The sequence below is a fragment of the Rhinopithecus bieti genome, unplaced genomic scaffold (assembly GCF_001698545.2).
Source record: "Rhinopithecus bieti isolate Rb0 unplaced genomic scaffold, ASM169854v2 scaffold_19482, whole genome shotgun sequence".
Lineage (NCBI taxonomy): Eukaryota > Metazoa > Chordata > Mammalia > Primates > Cercopithecidae > Rhinopithecus > Rhinopithecus bieti.
Genome location: NW_016809768.1, coordinates 1,506,934 through 1,524,577, shown reverse-complemented (window position 1 = coordinate 1,524,577; position 17,644 = coordinate 1,506,934). Strand labels below are relative to the sequence as shown.

General features: G+C 41.8%; 1 protein-coding gene across 1 annotated transcript in view; it reads right to left on the bottom strand.

Moving 5' to 3' along the window:
* The window catches only part of DRC11 (dynein regulatory complex subunit 11), a 172,333-nt gene that overhangs the window by 116,520 nt on the left and 38,169 nt on the right, over positions 1-17,644 (bottom strand). Inside the window, 1 exon segment of the mRNA XM_017890381.1 lies at positions 13,954-14,159. Within this exon segment, the coding sequence (XP_017745870.1) occupies positions 13,954-14,159 (206 nt within the window).

The window sequence follows — 17,644 nt, the reverse complement described above, 5'->3', positions numbered from 1 at the left end:
TATGAGTATAGCTGTCTTGTTTAAAAAATACTTGGTTTTTCCTTCATTCCTTCATAACATACCTATAGACTATTTTATGCCAGATTCTGTTCTGGGAAAAGGCAGTGAACAGAAGACATGAAAATCCCTGTCTTTATTGAGCTTACATTTTATTATGCTGTGAATTAACCTTTTCTATTTAAAAATTTTAAAAATAAGATGAGTAATTTTATCACGTGCCTTTTCTGAATGAACTTAAAATGATCAGCCTCACAGGTGGGGAACCCAGCAGAGCCCACTGGCCAAGGATGCCATGCTGTGGGCCTGAAGGCTCCAACCAGAAACTTTAAAATATAGCTTTACATCTGATAAAGAAGCAGTTGGGAGGATAGATGTATCGTGAAAATTGTATTTTACTGGAAAGGAAGAAGCCCAGGGCAGCTGCCATTGATTAGTTAGCTGTGTGATTTGGGCAAATCATGGTATCATGGTGGGAACTTGGTTAAGTTTTCCTCTCTGCAGAAAGAATGGTGCAATTGAACTAGCTTTATTCATTTAGTTATTTAAAATAAGTATGTATGCCTAGTAGACAATTTCCACAGATCCTTTCAGCTCTGGAAACTCTATGATTTACATGTGACAAATGCTGAGGAGGGCAATGTTAATTTTTTACATAATTTATTCCATGATTAATGTCACTTTCTTAATAGAAACACACTCAATATAGCCATCTGCCTTTACATTCTTTTATTTGCAAAAGCTGGATAAGAGAAACATGCGTGCCTGATATCTTTCAGTTAGCAAATGTGAGGTATGGAGCATTTGGTCAAGTTGAGGGCTATTAAAAATTTATGCATATGGTCAAAAATTCTTGCACAAATGTGAAAATGCCCATCTCCAGAGTTTGCCATGATTTAGAAAGCAGAGCTACCACAATGATCAATCTTTCCCCTGAGGTCCGACACTGAGCTTCAACGGACCTCACCATTTCAGACTCACAGGACAGAGATTTATCTGTGTTTCATCAAGTATGAAAAATATGTGGATGGAGGGGTTTCCAGCTGGTCCCCCCCAAGTCATCCAGTCACCTCCATTAATGTCAGCAGGCTCATAAATTTTTCCTGCATTCTAAAGAAAGCAGCTTGTGCCACTGCACAGAAGCCTCCAAAGGTGGCAGTTGCTGCCTATAAATTCACTTACACTCAATAAAGGCAACTGACTGCACATGGCCTTAATTACCATGGCCCTCCTTGGGAAACTGAGGGGCTCACTATTTCTCAAAGGAGAGGAGGAAAAAGTGGTACGCGAAGCAAGGCAACCTCTTAGCGGCACATTACAAAATCTGATTTATTCATTGATGTGTCTACTTATTACCAGGATAGTCTTAGCAGTTATCACTCAAGACCGAAGCGTCCTTCTTGATTTGAAAGTATTATCTTGAATTCTACTCAGGCTTGAATCCTACAGGAACCTCCCTATCCAACCTTTTTTTTTTTTTAAATTTTATTAAAAGGAACAATATCTTACTCAGCACACAATGGCTATTTTGGTTCTGGTTACTCTTCTACTCAGAAAATGAGATGCATGCATTATTTTCACCTTTCTTAAATATTTACTTGTGTAGAAAAATGAATACCCAGGGAAGAAGAGAGTACCTTAGGAAGGGATGGAAAGATTCTCCCGTTCAAAGGCACTGTCATCCCTTTCTCTTCACCGACCCATCATTCAAAACCTGCGCCATCATTCACCCAGCAACCCCAGCAAGCCTTCCTCATTGACAGGAAGAGGTCATTCCCTTTTCTAACTCAGGAATCCAGAAAGCTTAGGAAAACAGACATAGGAGAAAGGTTAGGTTAGCAAAATGTTCCGTCATCTACATTTGAATTCACTTCTTATGCACTACTTTTGAAAAGAAGTAATCTTTTACAAGTAGAAACAAGAGTCAGTTGAAGAAAAGGACAACTTTAAGGTCTAGAGGCAAACTTTGAAGATTCCCCCAGCCTTATTTGATCAAGTGCTAAATGAATATTTATCACATTTACAAAACACAAAGGCCTGATTGTTTCTGCTCAAAGCAGCACATACATGTTGACATACGTCTCCAAACAACACAGAAATTAAGAGGTTGCTAGAACAAACCAAATGGCTCTACATTTAAAGAACAGCTCTGTCCTCTGCCGCAGATGCGTTAAGTACTGTAGAGAACATTCCCAAGTCCTCTTACTTCCCCAGCTACAGTGACTGCAGCAGAGATGCAATAGATTTGAGGCCCTCCACTTTCCCAGGATAGCACCAATTCTAATTTTTTTTTTTTGAGACAGAGTCTCACTCTGAGGTTGGAGTGCAGTGGTACAATCTCAGCTCACTGCAACCTCCGTCTCCTGTGTTCAAGTGATTCTCCTGCCAAAGCCGCCTTAGTAGCTGGGATTACAGGTGCCTGCCACCACACCTGGCTCATTTTTTGTAGTTTTAGTAGAGACGGGGTTTCATCATGTTGGCCAGGCTGGTCTCGAACTCCTGACCACAGCTGTCTCGGCCTCCCAAAGTGCCGGGATTACAAACGTGAGCCACCGTGCCCGGCCCAGTTTTAATTTTTTAGTGGTGTCCTTCCCCTCTTTAGAGTGATTCTCTGCCCTGGATGGCATGCAGCGGGTAGCAGTGACTGCTTAGCCCACGGGTTCTTCAGGTCATGCCCCATTGGCAGCAGCAGGGATCTCATTTGTCACTTGGATTCCAGTGGGATGGACAGAAAAGCACAATAGAGGGTATACTGGGACCCAAGGGTGCAACCTGGAACAGCCTACAGGTCCATAAAGAGAAAATCCATTCAGTGCATTTGCCAAAGAGCCCCGAATCTGTCTTTCAACATGACTTGGTGCCTGGATAAACCAAGAGAGCCTAGAGTTGCTGGATGTTCTTAATTTGTTTTACTGTGACGACTGACATCAAAACCTGCAATTTCACGTGAGCGTGCACCTGTCCCTAAGGCCTCAGTGAATAATGCCTGGACCTTAAGTTCTCATCCCACCTCTTCCTCCATTCAACCTAATACATTTTCCACCAAAGCAAACAGTAGAAAAAGTTATTTGCCTTCTCATATGAGTAACCTATGCATGGTTCACATCTCTACAGATCACAGCTGCTTTTGAGAATTTACTAAAAATATAATTACACAAGGAATTCAAAATAATAAGCCTCTAACTCACCTCTCTGTATGTGACCATCAGTCTCCCTCTGTCTTTCTAAAACCTCTTTTTTCATGCTGAAAGTAATTCACGCTCCATGCAGAAAACGGACTATAAAGGGAAAGAATACACACAGCCACGGTCCTCAGAAGATATCTATTGTGAACCTTCAGGTGGCTTCCTTTGATGTCCTTAGAAGTCCTCAGAGAGAAGAATTCTGAACTTTCTCTTGAGAAACAATTCCAGTTTTACACAATGCTCGCGTTTCAAAAAGTCTTTACTCACCCAGATTGTAGTTCTCAATCTGACAGTAACTAGGCAGGTTTTTAGCCAAGTTACCTGACTTTTCTGACTCTGCTTTGTCATCTATAAAATAATTGGGGCAAGCCACAGCCAGCTTTCTCAAATCACACGATTCTTCTCCTTCTCTCTTTCTCCCCTCCTCTGTCTTTTTCTCTTTTCCTTTTAACTACACAGAACCATCACTACGCTCTGCATGAAGATGCTAAGAAGTAGGAGAGAGGCAATTAGGAGTTAGGAAAGACCCGGGTTCCCAGGCAGCACCTAGTGAGCCATGTGACTTTGTGCAACCACCGTCTGTTTCCAACAAAATGCTGACCACCTACCACTCCTCTGCAACATGTGGCTGAGGACATTTGTGCTGGCATCCTCAGAAGGAGGAGACCCACTTGGTGTTGTGGGAATCAGAAACCTGAATATTAATTCCAGCTTCACCTGTTACAAGCCATGAGCCCTGAAAAAGCCACTGAGTATGTCTAAGCCTTGGGTTCCCATGACAGCTTTCTGGGGCAGCACCTGGTGCCGTCCCCTTGCCTAGCAGGAGCAGTAGAGAAATGCAAGTTCATCTGAGAGAAAGGACCAGCTTTTAAAGGCGTGACTAGTGAGGGGAGGTGCTGCAGGCCTGAGAGCTTGGAGATACTAGCAGGGAGAGCATCAGGCTGGAGTGGAGGGAGGAATGTGAAGACGTGACATTCTGTCCATTGCCCGAAGCTTTCTGGACAGTGAGTATGGTCGCTCTCGCTATTTGCGAATTAGCTCTCGAGTTCGACTGGCATCTACTGGGAAGATGACAGACAAGGAATCCGGAGGTCTCCCCAGGTCCCGCAAGCCTTCGAATGACAAAGCTGAACTCGCAGAACTGTACACTGAAAGGGGAGAATTTTACTGCATTTAAGCTGTATCTTAATTTTAAAAATGAAAAAAAAAAAAACCAAAAAACCAAAAAAACAATGAAGCATTTCAAGACCTCTTCCAGAAAGAATGTGCATTTGCTGGCGATTTGGAGGCACGCCCTGGAGACTCAAGAATACTGTGTGCTGTTTTTTTCTTTTCTTTTTTTTCTAGTTTGTCTGCCCTGTTTTTATCCCCTCGGCTGCATGCCCACCCCCACCACTGGCAGCCCTTGTTCTCCGCGCCTCCACCACCAACCAGTCTCTCCTTTTGTAGGTTGGCAATGCAGCATTTTGAGCCACAGAAGCTGTGTACAGCTGTGAATACAAAGGCCCCAGACTCCAGAATAAAAACATGGGGTACTATGGATATGGGAAACATCCAAATTGCAAGTCATTTATTTGGGAATCTGATAGACTTTCTATAGGTTTAACATGATTACTGAGGGTGTATCTTGTGCCATATATTGTTCTAAGGGCTTTATAGTTACAAATCTATATTACTGTACCTATGAGGTAGGTACTATTACTATCCCTACCTCCTTTTTAAGATGAGGAAATGGAGGCACAGAAAGGTTAAGTAACTGGCTCAAGGTCACACAGCCTGCAAGTGATAGAGCCGGGATTTGAACCCAGGCAGCCTGGCTCTAGGGCCTCTGCTCCTCTGCACGTGTGTGGCATTTACAATGCATTTGTTGATGAGAGATACAGAAGACACCATGACATCACAAGACTGAAAGCAGTGGCTGGTCTACACCCTCAGTCAGGCTCGTGTGCTGAGGACCCTGACAACCTCAAGCCCCCGAGTTTTCCCAGGTCACCCCACTTCTGACTGATTATGTGTTGGCTTAAAAGATGGAATGTGCCTACCTGATTTACATCACTTTCAGATTCCTCAAGCTTACGTGAGTTAAAAGGAGTCTGCTAAAATCAGACTAGCAATGCCCCTCGGCCAGTGCCAGAGCTGGCACCTGATGGGAGTGGGGTAGAGGGTGGGTGTTTACTCCCTCTGCACTGAAGAATGAGCTGGAAGTCAGGCATATTTTCAACAAATGAAGTTACAAGCGCAGATGGTGGAGAAATGGCAATGCTCCACGATAGTGTAATTTGGAATTTTCACTTGGAAAGACCGTGAGGCCTAGAATCAGTCCCAGGGTCCAGAGATGACAGCCACTAAGGTAGCTCCGAAGCCCATGGGGAGATGAGGAGGGGCTGCTGCATCTTCAGGGGCAGGAGCCCACAGTCCCAAGGCTTCAGGCTTCTCTGTTATCACCCCAAGGGGCTGGATGAAATTACAGCTGAGACCCCTTTATGATACTTTAACGTGAAGCTTATTGATACATCCTGAGACCTAGATGGCAGTTCAAGCCGTGAGAAAACCAATCAGAGCAAGATGTTTTCTGATAACAAGTGTACCCATGACTGCTTTGTCCAAGATGGGAGCCACTAGCAACAAGGGGCCATCTAAGCTTAAATTTAAATGAAATAAAATGAACTGAAATTAAAAATTCAGATCCTCAGTCACCCCAGCCACCTTTCAAGTGCTCAGTGGCCACACGTGGCCAGAGGCTACCACACCAGACAGTGCACAGCAAGCACGTTTCCACCACTGCACAAAGTCCTATTGCACAGCCCTGGTCTGGACAAACACAAACGTCTGTAATTTCCTCCATCGTTAAGAATGCTATTCATGAATGAAAGGGATTATGATGCTGTTGAGAGTTGTAGCAGACACTGAATAATGATCCCTAAAGATACTGAGTGCAAATTCCCAGAGTCTATAAATGGTCTTGCATATGGAAAAAGGGGTTTTGTAGATGTGATTAGATCCATAAGAGGGGGAGATGATTGGGGATTAGTCAGGTATGTCCTAAATGCAGTCTTAAGTGTCCTATAAGAGAGAGGTAGAAGGAGATTAGATGCACATAGAAGACGACGAGGTGATGTAACCACAGAAGCAGAGAACACAGTGATGTGACCACAAGCCAAGGAATGCTGGAAGCCCCCAGAAGCTGGCAGAGGCAAGGAAGGGAGCTTCCGGAGGGAGCACAGCCCTGCCAGCACCTTGATGTCAGTCTCCCAACCTGTGAACTGAGAGAAAATAAATTTATATTGTTTTAAGCCACCAAGTTTGTGGTAATTTGTTACAATTCAACAGTAAACCAATACAAGGGTTAAATTAGTTAACGTATAAAGCACTTCACTTTCCTGGTGTAGAATTGTAGAATGAGTGCTCAGTAACTGTGAGTCTCTATGATTATTATTATTGAATACACACCTAATGTATCCAACCACCAGAATGGTTCTAATTACAGGGGAGGCCAGGGGCCGGGTACAGGGAAGGAGCCCACACTTGAGTTGTGACTCTGGGAGGAGGAGACAGGGCCAAAGGTTTAAGTAGAGGGCATCAGTGTTTGCTTGATGAACAACTGAATCGTCTCCAAACCCAAAGCATGTTCCTTAAATTGCAATATTTGACAAAAATAGCTATCTCAAATTGTTTATTCAGTACAAAGAAAAATAATCCAACTATCACACTATCTGGAAAATTCTAGGCCTATAGAGCTTAAGTATGAAGCAAGAGAAAACACACCGGCGTGGAGGCAGGACGTAAAATCCAAGAGAATTAACTAAAAAACTACAAGAACTAATGTGGGAATTCACTTAGGGATGCACAAAGTACATACAAGTCTGCAACCAATCACAAGGAAAATACTGGAAGAAAATCTCATTCAAAACAGAAAATATACACATAAAATGCATACTCTCAACAAGTAATTTGTGGGGCCCAAGTATTTTATTTGCATCACCTCATTTGACCCCAAAGAGTCAGAGAAGTGATACTCAGGGGCTCCCAGCCAGCAAGGGGGCATTCGCTGGCAGAAATCGTGCAATGGGCTGCTGGGACAGTATCGTTTTTCTCACTGTTGCTTTCTTTTCCTCTCTTTCTGGCTTTCCTATAAGCCAGTTTAAAAAAAAAAAAAAAAAAGAAAGGCCGGGCGCAGTGGCTCACGACTGTAATCCCAGCACTTTGGGAGGCTGAGGCAGACAGATCACCTGAGGTCAGGAGTTTGAGACCAGCCTGGCCAACATGGTGAAACCCCGTCTCTACTAAAAATACAAAAATTAGTTGGGCATGGTGGCGGGTGCCTGTAATCCTGGCTACTCGGGAGGCTGAAGCACAAGAATTTCTTGAACCTGGGAGGCGGAGGTTGCAGGAAGCCGAGATCGTACCCCTGCACTCCAGTCTGGGCGACAGAGTGAGACTCTGGCTCAAAAAACAAAAAAAGGCAAATGATAAACTGGGAAGTCATTATTGCAATAATTCAAAAGGCTTTGGTGTCTGTAATACATATATAACTACATTTTAGAGATCACCTAAAGAAAAGAAAAAAAACACCCAAAAGGGAAGCGGATAAATGACTAGGCATTTTACAATGCTTGTGACAAAGAAACCATAAGATTCTTTAACCTCCCTATTAATACAATGCACACAAATTAAAAGATGACTGAGATACCATTTTTCTTTTATCAATTTGGTAAAATATTTAAAAAGATCATAATCAATTAACTAACTAGTGCATCCATGCAATCGAAAGTGAGGCCATCAAAACAAAGATGGTTTTCTTTGGAAAAATATTTTAAGGACAAGGGAAAAGTCAATGTTAAATTTTTACAAATTGGAGAAAGGATTCCTAAAATTGTAATTAAAATATATATGTGAAAGAAAAGGACTGGAAGGAAATTTATCAAAAAATTTCATGGTAGCTATCGTTACATCCTCACAGATGATTTCAATTTTCCTCTTTAAGCTCTATCTTGTGAATGCTCTACAGTGATCACTACTTTTACCATTGGGGAAAAAAGCTTCATGTACAATAATGTAAAAATTGAATTAAAAAACAAATAACCCCTTTTGGCAACTATAAGTGCTAATTCAATGAGATATGCATAAGTATTCCGAATCGTGGGAGTGCATATTAACTGTATCTTTTAAGAATTTGTTGAGCCGTCATTGTGTGTCCTCTTGGAATTTATCCTGAGGACTGGCCATGTTTCATGTTTCAAAAGACAATATTTGCTTTTTATTTGCCTTTGATTTAAAAAAGCAAGGAAAGGGATTTTATCAAAGTCAATCAGATAAGTGTAATCCAATTAAGGAAAATAAATTCACTCTTGACCTTCCATTACTTCAAAAGAGGCATTTTACATCTTTGTGAAGTCTGCACAGCACACCCACGAGGATAACTCTAACTGGCCTCCAAACTGTCAGGTCAAGGACACCAGATGAAGTGTTCTCAAGGGACAGGCCAGTGAGGGTTGGATCTTCAAAGGGTGCTCATAAACCCTGGGACAACTGAGAAGGCGCTCCCGGGATGACATCCAGAGCTGCTCCCGTCTCCCACGACCCTGCCGGGACCTCAGGTGGGGAAGCAACTCACAGCCATGGCCAGCTCTGTCTCCCTACCCTTTGGTCAAAAGATGGTTGCCACGGGTGTCCAAGGTATTACATTCACTGACGTTTCTAAAATCAGGGTGTCTTAAAAACGTAAAATCAACCCAAATAGATGGCCTTTCTTTTCCTTACATATATGTTTTAGTGGTTTTATTATAAATATAAAATAACACTTATTTTCTCTACTTCTAACAGTAGAGAAAAATATGAAACAATAAGTAACCCTACCACTCTAGCCCCTAGAAGTAGCCATGCTGACAGTTTCTGGTGTATCCTTCCTGAAGTTTCCATCCATCTGCAAATATATATTTATTTTATTTATTTATTTTCTGAGGTGGAGTCTTGCTCTGTCGTCCAGGCTGGAGTGCAGTGGTGCATTCTCGGCTCACTGCAACTTCCAGCTCCTGGGATCAAGCAATCCTCTCGCCTCAACCTCCTGAGTAGCTGAGATTACAGTCACCCGCCACCAAGCCCAGCTAATTTTTTTATTTTTAGTAGAGATGGGGTTTCACCATGTTGGCCTAGGCTGGTCTCAAACTCCTGACCTCAGGTGATCTGCCCGCCTCAGCCTCTCAAAGTATTGGGATTACAGGTATGAGCCACTGTGCCCAGCCTACAAACATAGATTTAATAAGTTAAATGTGTTTGTGAATATATATACACATATATACATATATACTATATATACACACACACATATATATATACACACATATATAAATATTTTAGCATATTTGGCATTACAGTTGTACATAGTGCTTTCAACTTGGTTTTGCCACTTAGTAATAAATTAGATTTTACCCTGTCTATATGAAAGTAAAGAATCATTTCATTTACAGAAAATATATTTTTGAATACCTATTCTTTGACACACGAGAAAATGGGGGAAGTTCCTGATAAGGGAAATTCATGAACATTGAGCACACAGCATATAATCCTTGTTAGCTATGGAAAGGACAGTTTTAGGTGTACACCAAAGTGATTTAATCAGAAGACTTAAATCTTTTGAAACAATGCCTTTCTACCTGCATTTCCATGATTGCCAACTGCACAAAATCATCCCAAGTATATTTTCTCCAGACCCAATTATGTAATTGAATAAGAATGAAAAACTGTAATACCATTGGCTTGCACCATTCACTGCTTATTCATGAAATTTATATACCAGTTCTACCCTGCTAGCAGGCACAGTCTTAATGGGACCTGCAGTTTACATGGGAGGGGGGCATCTGAGTGAGCAGTGGCCACAGTCTGGGAGAAATGAGAGTGGCCCACACTTAAGAGGTCTAAGCACCCTTTGTCTGTTCACAACTCCGTGAAACAGGGACAATTCTTGTCCTCATATCACAGATGAGAAAACCTACCCACAGAGAAGCTAAGTGACTTGCCCAAGCTTACACAGCCATTTTGTGGGAAGCAATGACTCCAGTTTGCATTCCTAATCATTTTGCCAAACTGCCTGGAGGAGCAAAGTGGAGGGGCTCTCAGAGCTCAAGGAGGAGACGGAAGGAACCTGGGAGGGAATGGTCAGGGGGCTTTCATCACAAGTCACTCTCAACTGGAACAACAACTCAGTGGGGCAGCACGGTGAGGGAAGGAAAGAGAGGAGTGAGGGTGGGGACCCTGAGTCCTTGGGAGCCATCCTGTAAGAGCCTCAGTCAAAGAGCGGGGTGAACGTTGAGACCGTAGCGGAAGCCCCGGAGTGGCTGAGGAGAATCTGTGAACTTCGAGGCGGGGCTCATCTTCCCACCTGGGCAGCATTTTCGATGGTAGCAAAATGGAGGGGACCTGATGGATAGGCCCCTGAGACATGGGCCTGGCAGCACCTATGTTCATGGGGGAGAACCAGCAGCCAGCAGAGCCGGGCTCAGACCCAAGAGGCTTGGACTGTGGGTGGCCAGTGCCTGGGGACAAGTGGCAGAAACCATGGGCTGCAAAGGAAGCCCCCAACAGACCAGGTGGGCCGGACCAGCACAGCCACACATGGCTGCAGAAACCCACCAGGGGCTGGGTGTGGTGGCTCACACCTGTAATCCCAGCACTTTGGGAGGCCGAGGCGGATGGATTACTTGAGGTTAGGAGTTTGAGACCAGTCTGGCCAACATGGTGAAGCCCTGTCTCTACTAAAAATACAAAATTAGCCTGGTATGGTGGTGTGCACCTGTAATCCCAGCTACTCGGGAGGCTGAGGCAGAAGAATCACTTAAACTTGGGTGGCGGAGGTTGCAATGAGCCAAGATCACATCACTGCACTCCAGCCTGGGTGACACAGCGAGACTGTCTCAAAAACAAACAAACACAAAACAAAAAACCACCAGGGTATGAAATGGTGTGCCTGGCACTCTTTGCCCCAGCTGCCAGCTGTTAGTGTAAGGATATGGAATTTCCTTTTACAGTCAGATGCAGTAAGGAGAAGAAAAATGGGGCAAGATTCTTGAGAGAGAGACATTTAAATTGACTTTAAATTTACCCACGAGAGACAGTTAACCTGAAAGAGACTACTTTAAACCAGAAGAGACAAAGTCATCTATAATTGGCAAATGCAAGTCTTCCCTCCCCCACTGCTTTTTAAAATTATTTATTTATTGTCTTTTTTTACTGTGACCCATTTTTGATGAAGATGCAAGTCTTACACCATGAGCAGGAGTGGGAGTCTGAGAACGATGGTAGTGATTGGAAAACTGGGTTTTGGTATTCTGGATAACAGAACATGATGATTTTAAAGAACGAAAGCATTGGTATTTTTGCTGATATACTACCATTACCGTGATATATTTCTAACAGCTTTATGGAGGCCTGAGTGATATACAATAAACTGATCATATTTCAAGGACAGAATTTTATAAGTTTTGACAAATGTATGCTCTCATGAAACCATCCCCAGAAAGCAAGCAGGAAAGTGACGGAGAAAGGAGGGCTATGTGCACATCGATACCATCTGCTCAATTAACGCAGCCCTCTGTCTCCATTCATCATCATCAGTATAGAATTTACACAACATCAAATTCCTCATTTTAAATACTCCCTCATTCAAAATATCCCATTTTGCTATAAAATATCTCTGATAAATAAGACATAGAAAGAAAACCTCACAAATGTAATCAATTTTGAATTTTTAAAAGTCATCACATTGTAGGAAAGGATGGAACTCTCAGTCAAAAGCATGTCATCGTTATGCCAAACATTCGTGAAGAAACTTTGGTATAAAACTGAAGTATTATTGAGGAGATAGTGTATTAGGATCCCACATAAAGTTAATACAAGAAGTTTATAGTACTTTAGATTTTTGTAAATCACTGTAAAAGTAATTGATATATATTAGATACCTATTGCTGCATAACAAGTCATTCCAAGCCTTAGCAGCTTGAAACAACAAACACATATTGCATCACAGTTCCTGTGGGTGGGGAACTAGATGTGGCTCAGCTGGGCACCTCTGCTTCAAGGTCTCTCACAAGGCTGCCATCAAAGTGCTGGCGGGGACTGTGGTTTCATCTGATGGCTCACCTGGGTCAAGGGGATTCACTTCCAAGTCTATGCCTGTGGTTGGTGGGTAGCATTTAGTTCTCAGGCTGCTGGAGGGGGGCCCTCAGCTTCTCAATGGCTGTTGCTCGGGAGCCTCCCCCAGCTCCCTGCCATGTGGGCCTCTCCACTGGGCAGCGGACACTATGGTGGCTGACTCTTCTAAGCCAGCAAGGGAAAAGGCAAGTGAGAGAGCAGGAAAGGCAAGCAGGATGAAGGTGATATCCCATCACTCTAGCCGTATCCTTGTCTTTGGAAGTGAGTTACTAGGTATACCTTACACTTCAGGGGAGGGATCACTGGAGGCCAGCTTAGAGGCTGCCTGCCACAGATATCTTTTAATAGAATCTTTTGAGAGAAAGTTCGATTTTTCTACTGCCAACATTTAAATTCTCTGGTCCTGATGAGCTAACCACAGTTGGCGTCAGAACATCTTGAGACCTGATGTGATATGATGCAATACCCCATCAAGAAAACAGATGGCCAAGTCTGCCTTCTACGGCTCCTGGGATTTATCATAACAATCTGCCCTCTTTTCTTCCCTTCTTGAAATAAAATTGATTTACTCAATTTTGAAAAAACTCTTCTAATTAGGTTACCAACAAAGTGTTCTGCTGTGTAGAAAATTCTCTGATGAATACCGTTTAAAATCATCTTTTGTAAACAAGTTTTAACTCATTTAACGTTTCATTTAAGAGCATTAAAGAACACCCTTAAATATGAATACGCCTGGAGCCTTGTCCCCAAAACTACCTATCTACCCATTTGATAAAGTTTGGATGCCCCCTCCAAATCTCATGTTGAAATGTGATCCCTAGTGTTGGAGGTAGGGCCTGGTGAGAGGTGTCTGGGTCATGGGGGCAGATCCCTCATGGCTTGGTGCTGTCCTTGCTATAGTGAGGGAGTTCTTGCAAGATCTGGTTGTTTAAAAGTGTGTGGCATCACCCCCCACTGCCAACCCCACACTCTCTCTTTTGCTCTTGCTCTTGCCATTTGACACGCCTTCTCCTGCATCACCTTCCACCATAAGTTGAGTTAAAGCTCCCCAAGGCAAACAGGAGCAGATACCAGCACCATGCTTCCCATAAAGCTTGTAGAGCCTTGAGCCAATTAAGTTTCTTTTCCTTAGAAATTATCCAGCGTCAGATATTTCTTTATAGCAATGCAAGAACTACGTAACACACCATCATTTCAAGGAAACCTGGTGGCCAGGTGTCAAGTCCCAGGAATCAGCAGCTGCCTGAAAGCATTATGACCGAGAGGGACCATGATCGAGAATCTCAAGCTTCTTACAAGTAGAGAGGCTGGCTAGATGCCAGAAGGGAAGGTTGTTTCTGGGTCCCGTGGCTTTCGGACAGACCTGGCATGTGAAGTCCTGCCATCCTGGGGCTATGTCATGCTCCCATTATATTCCAAGCCATGTGGTCACAGAGGCACTGTGTGGGCCGTTTTTCCATATTAAAAAAAATTAATTTCTGAATTCTTAGCCCTGGCATTTCACACTTCTAAAACGAAGCCAAGAAAACTCATATCAATATGCTTCTGTGCTTAAAAACATACAATAACCTCAGACACTAAGGAACAGACTGTCTGGACATATCACGATGTAGCTCATGTTCACCTGCATTCAATGAACCAATGCCGGATCTGGTCTTGAAGGTTCTCCTTGATGTCCAGGCCTTCTATCAACTTTAGGTCATTCTTGATGGTAACCAGGGCTTCCCTGTAGTCCTCTTCATGCTTTGTCTGCACCTCGTTCCGCAGGCGGTCCACCTTTTCAGCCTGGATTACTGTAGCACTGACTTCATTAAAGAGAGGAGGTGGATTCTGAAAATATATACGAACAAAAAGGTTTGAGGTCATAAAAGTTACAGAGCTGGCAAAAATATCAGAAACTAAACAAATGTGTTAATATCTTCCATAGTGTCCTAGCAAAGGCAAATAAGAAATACAAGCATCCAGAGGAAGCAAAGCTAACTGAGTGCATTTACTCAGTGTATTTAATCCAAAGTCCCTGACGTAATGCTTTATGTTCTTTTGTTTTCAGTTTTCAGCTTCAATATGTTTGAGGTTTCTCTCTTGTCAACAACATAGATCTGGATTTAAAAAACTCAATCTGAGAATTATAGAAAAGAAAAATTTTATTCATTGTATAGAAGAAACATTTGGAGATAATCTTCTTAAGTTTCTTATCTAACACACTTTCTTGGTTTTGTTTGTTTGTTTGTTTTGTTTTGTTTTTTTCCTTTCCTACCTTCTGCTGGATTTATGGAGTTAGTTTTGTTCATTCTTATCATGTAGTGGTTTAAAAATTATACATCTTATTTTAATCTTCTACTGGTTATCTTAAAATTTTAACATGTTACTTAACATCTATATTTCTATCTGTCTAGAATTTATCATAATCTAGAGCTTCTTTGAACAAGTATAGGACCTATGCATGTGTTCACTTTTCTTCCCACAACCTCCCATTTTATAATATCATAGACTGTAATTAATTTTGAAAAGATGTGTTTACATTTAACTATGAGATGTCCTGGTTTCTCTGTTTACCCTTTGCATCAGTCCATTTTTGCACTGCTATAAAAGAATACTGGTGAGTAATTTATAAGGAAAATAAGTTTATTTTGGCTCATAGTTCTGCAGGCTGTATGAGAAGCATGGTGCCAGCATCTGCTTGGCTTCTGGTGAGGCCTCAGGAAACTTACAATCATGGCAGAAGATGACAGGGAGCCAGTGCCTCACGTGGTGAAAGGGAGCAAGAGAGAAAGAAGGGGAGGTCCCAGATTCACATAAAAAACCAGATCTTGTGTGAACTGAGAGAATTCGCTTATCACCAAGGAAATGGTGCTAAGCCATTCATGAGAGATCTGCCCCCATGATCCATCACCTCCCACTAGGCTCCACCTCCAACATTAGGAATCACATTTCAACAAGAGATTTGGAGGGGACAAACATCCAAACCATATGACCCTTGTTCTTCTTTTTTGTATTCAGTTTTCATTTTGCTGAAGTATGTCCTTGAGTGTAACTTTCAGAATGAATATGTACAGCCATAAATATTATAAGGACTTGCATTTCTAAGGATGTCTTCATTTGGTCCCTCCCACTTGAATGGCATTTTGGTAGTTCCTTTGAGGAATTCTACTTCTTTTTTTTTTTTTTTTTATTTTTTTTGAGATGGAGTCTTGCTCTGTCGCCCAGGCTGGAGTGCAGTGGCCAGATCTCAGCTCACTGCAAGCTCCGCCCCCCGGGTTTACGCCATTCTCCTGCCTCAGCCTCCCAAGTAGCTGGGACTACAGGCGCCGCCACCTCGCTTGGCTAGTTTTTTGTATTTTTTAGTAGAGACAGGGTTTCACCATATTAGCGAGGATGGTCTCGATCTCCTGACCTCGTGATCCGCCCGTCTTGGCCTCCCAAAGTGCTGGGATTACAGGCTTGAGCCACCGCACCCGGCCTGGAATTCTACTTCTAATATGTCGGGTTTCCAGCTCCTTTTTGCAAACGGAATTGTTGTTCCTTTGCAAGTAAGCTGTTTACCTCCCTGAAAGTATTTATAATGCTTTACTCTTAAGAGTTTTGAAAGTTCATCAAAATGTATCTAGGTGTAGACATTTCTTCATTCATTGTATTCTCCTTTGGTAGGTCTATTCAATATAAAGAATTACCTTCAACTCTTCAAGTTTTCCTTCTATTATTTCTTTCTCTCCATTTCCTTGTCTGCAGTAAACATTAGATAAATGCCAGACCACCAGATTGATCTTTCATGACTCTGAGCTTTTATATTTTCCATTTGTCTATTTGCACTAGGTGATAGTGCAAATAGGAGAAAAAAATCACTATGTTATAGTGCAGATAGGAGATTTCTTTAGCTTTATCTTCCAGAACCAATTTGATTTTCAGTTATGTGTACCATTTGGATTATTTAAATTTTGGAGTGGTTACTGTTGTTTTAATTTTGGGCATGCTCTTATATTCCCAGAATAGTTTCTTATTTTATACTTGTTCCTTTCTTATTTTTTGTAGTCACTATGGTGAACACTATTGTGATTCTTGTCATTAGGACAGGCCGCACAAATAGCTAAGTGGGTGAAATCCAGGAATACTAGGGAGCTCTGGAGTAAAGAAATGTCAAAGGGTAAGAGAACAACGTTAAAGTCCATTTTGAAAGCTGTGAAACAAGAATATGACAAAATTCAAGACCCTGTTTACAAAAGACGTTAGCAAAACTATAAACTTAAATCAATTACTTCGAAAAAATCATTATCTTAAAGATTCACTTCATGTCTTAAACTAAAATTTTGAACAAATTAGTTAAATGTAACACAAATGTACACACACATATACACACACTCTCCAAGAAATACCTATGAACCTCTGGAGGTGGGAGGGATTTCACAATGAAGATGTCGTTAAAATACAGTGTCCACTCACTCCATAAAGTCAGTGAAAAGAGAAAAGGAAACCACATATATCATACTTTGTAAATATATGCATTAGAAAATCCTAAGGAAATTTGAGCCAATTTTCTAAGTTTAGTAAAATGAGAACAAACAACTTTTCTTTTTTGGAGACAAAGTCTCACCCTGTCACCCAGGCTGGAGTACAACGGCACAATCTCAGCTCACTGCAAGCTCTGCCTCCTGGGCTCAAGCAATCCTCCCACCTCAGCCTTCTGAGTAGTGGGAGTACAGGTGCACACCACCACACTTGGGTGATTTTTTATACTTTTTGTAGAGATGGGGTCTTGCCGTGTTGCCCAGGCTGGTCTTAAACACCTAAACTCAGGCAACTCACACGCCTCTGCCTCCTAAAGTGCTGGAATCACAGGGGTGAACCACCATGCCCGGCTGAGAAAATACAACTTTTATGATGCTAGAAGAAAACCCTAAAATTACTTTTAAAGTAATATAAAAGCAAATATAGAATGAGAATTACAGAATCATTTTAAAGAACAATGTTAAAAACAAATGATCATTAATTGCCTCAATAAAGGTGCTCAAAAGCATGACTTTTCTTTATATTATATATTTTGTGTCAAAACTGAACAGTAGGAATTTCCTTTATATTATCATTAAAATATCCAATTCTTATATCGTCCAGGTAATGTTTTTCATTCCTAGTGTTTACATCTTAAGTGTGTAAGACATATAGCATAAATTCATATAGAGACTTTAATCTCTCCAACGGCTAATTTAGTTTTCATGGAGATGTTAAAATGGATCTCTGCAATAAACAACCCAAATTTTTTTTGCCTCTGATGAAAGTATAAAATTGTTTTGAAGTCTTGTATTAATAATGACACAATTATC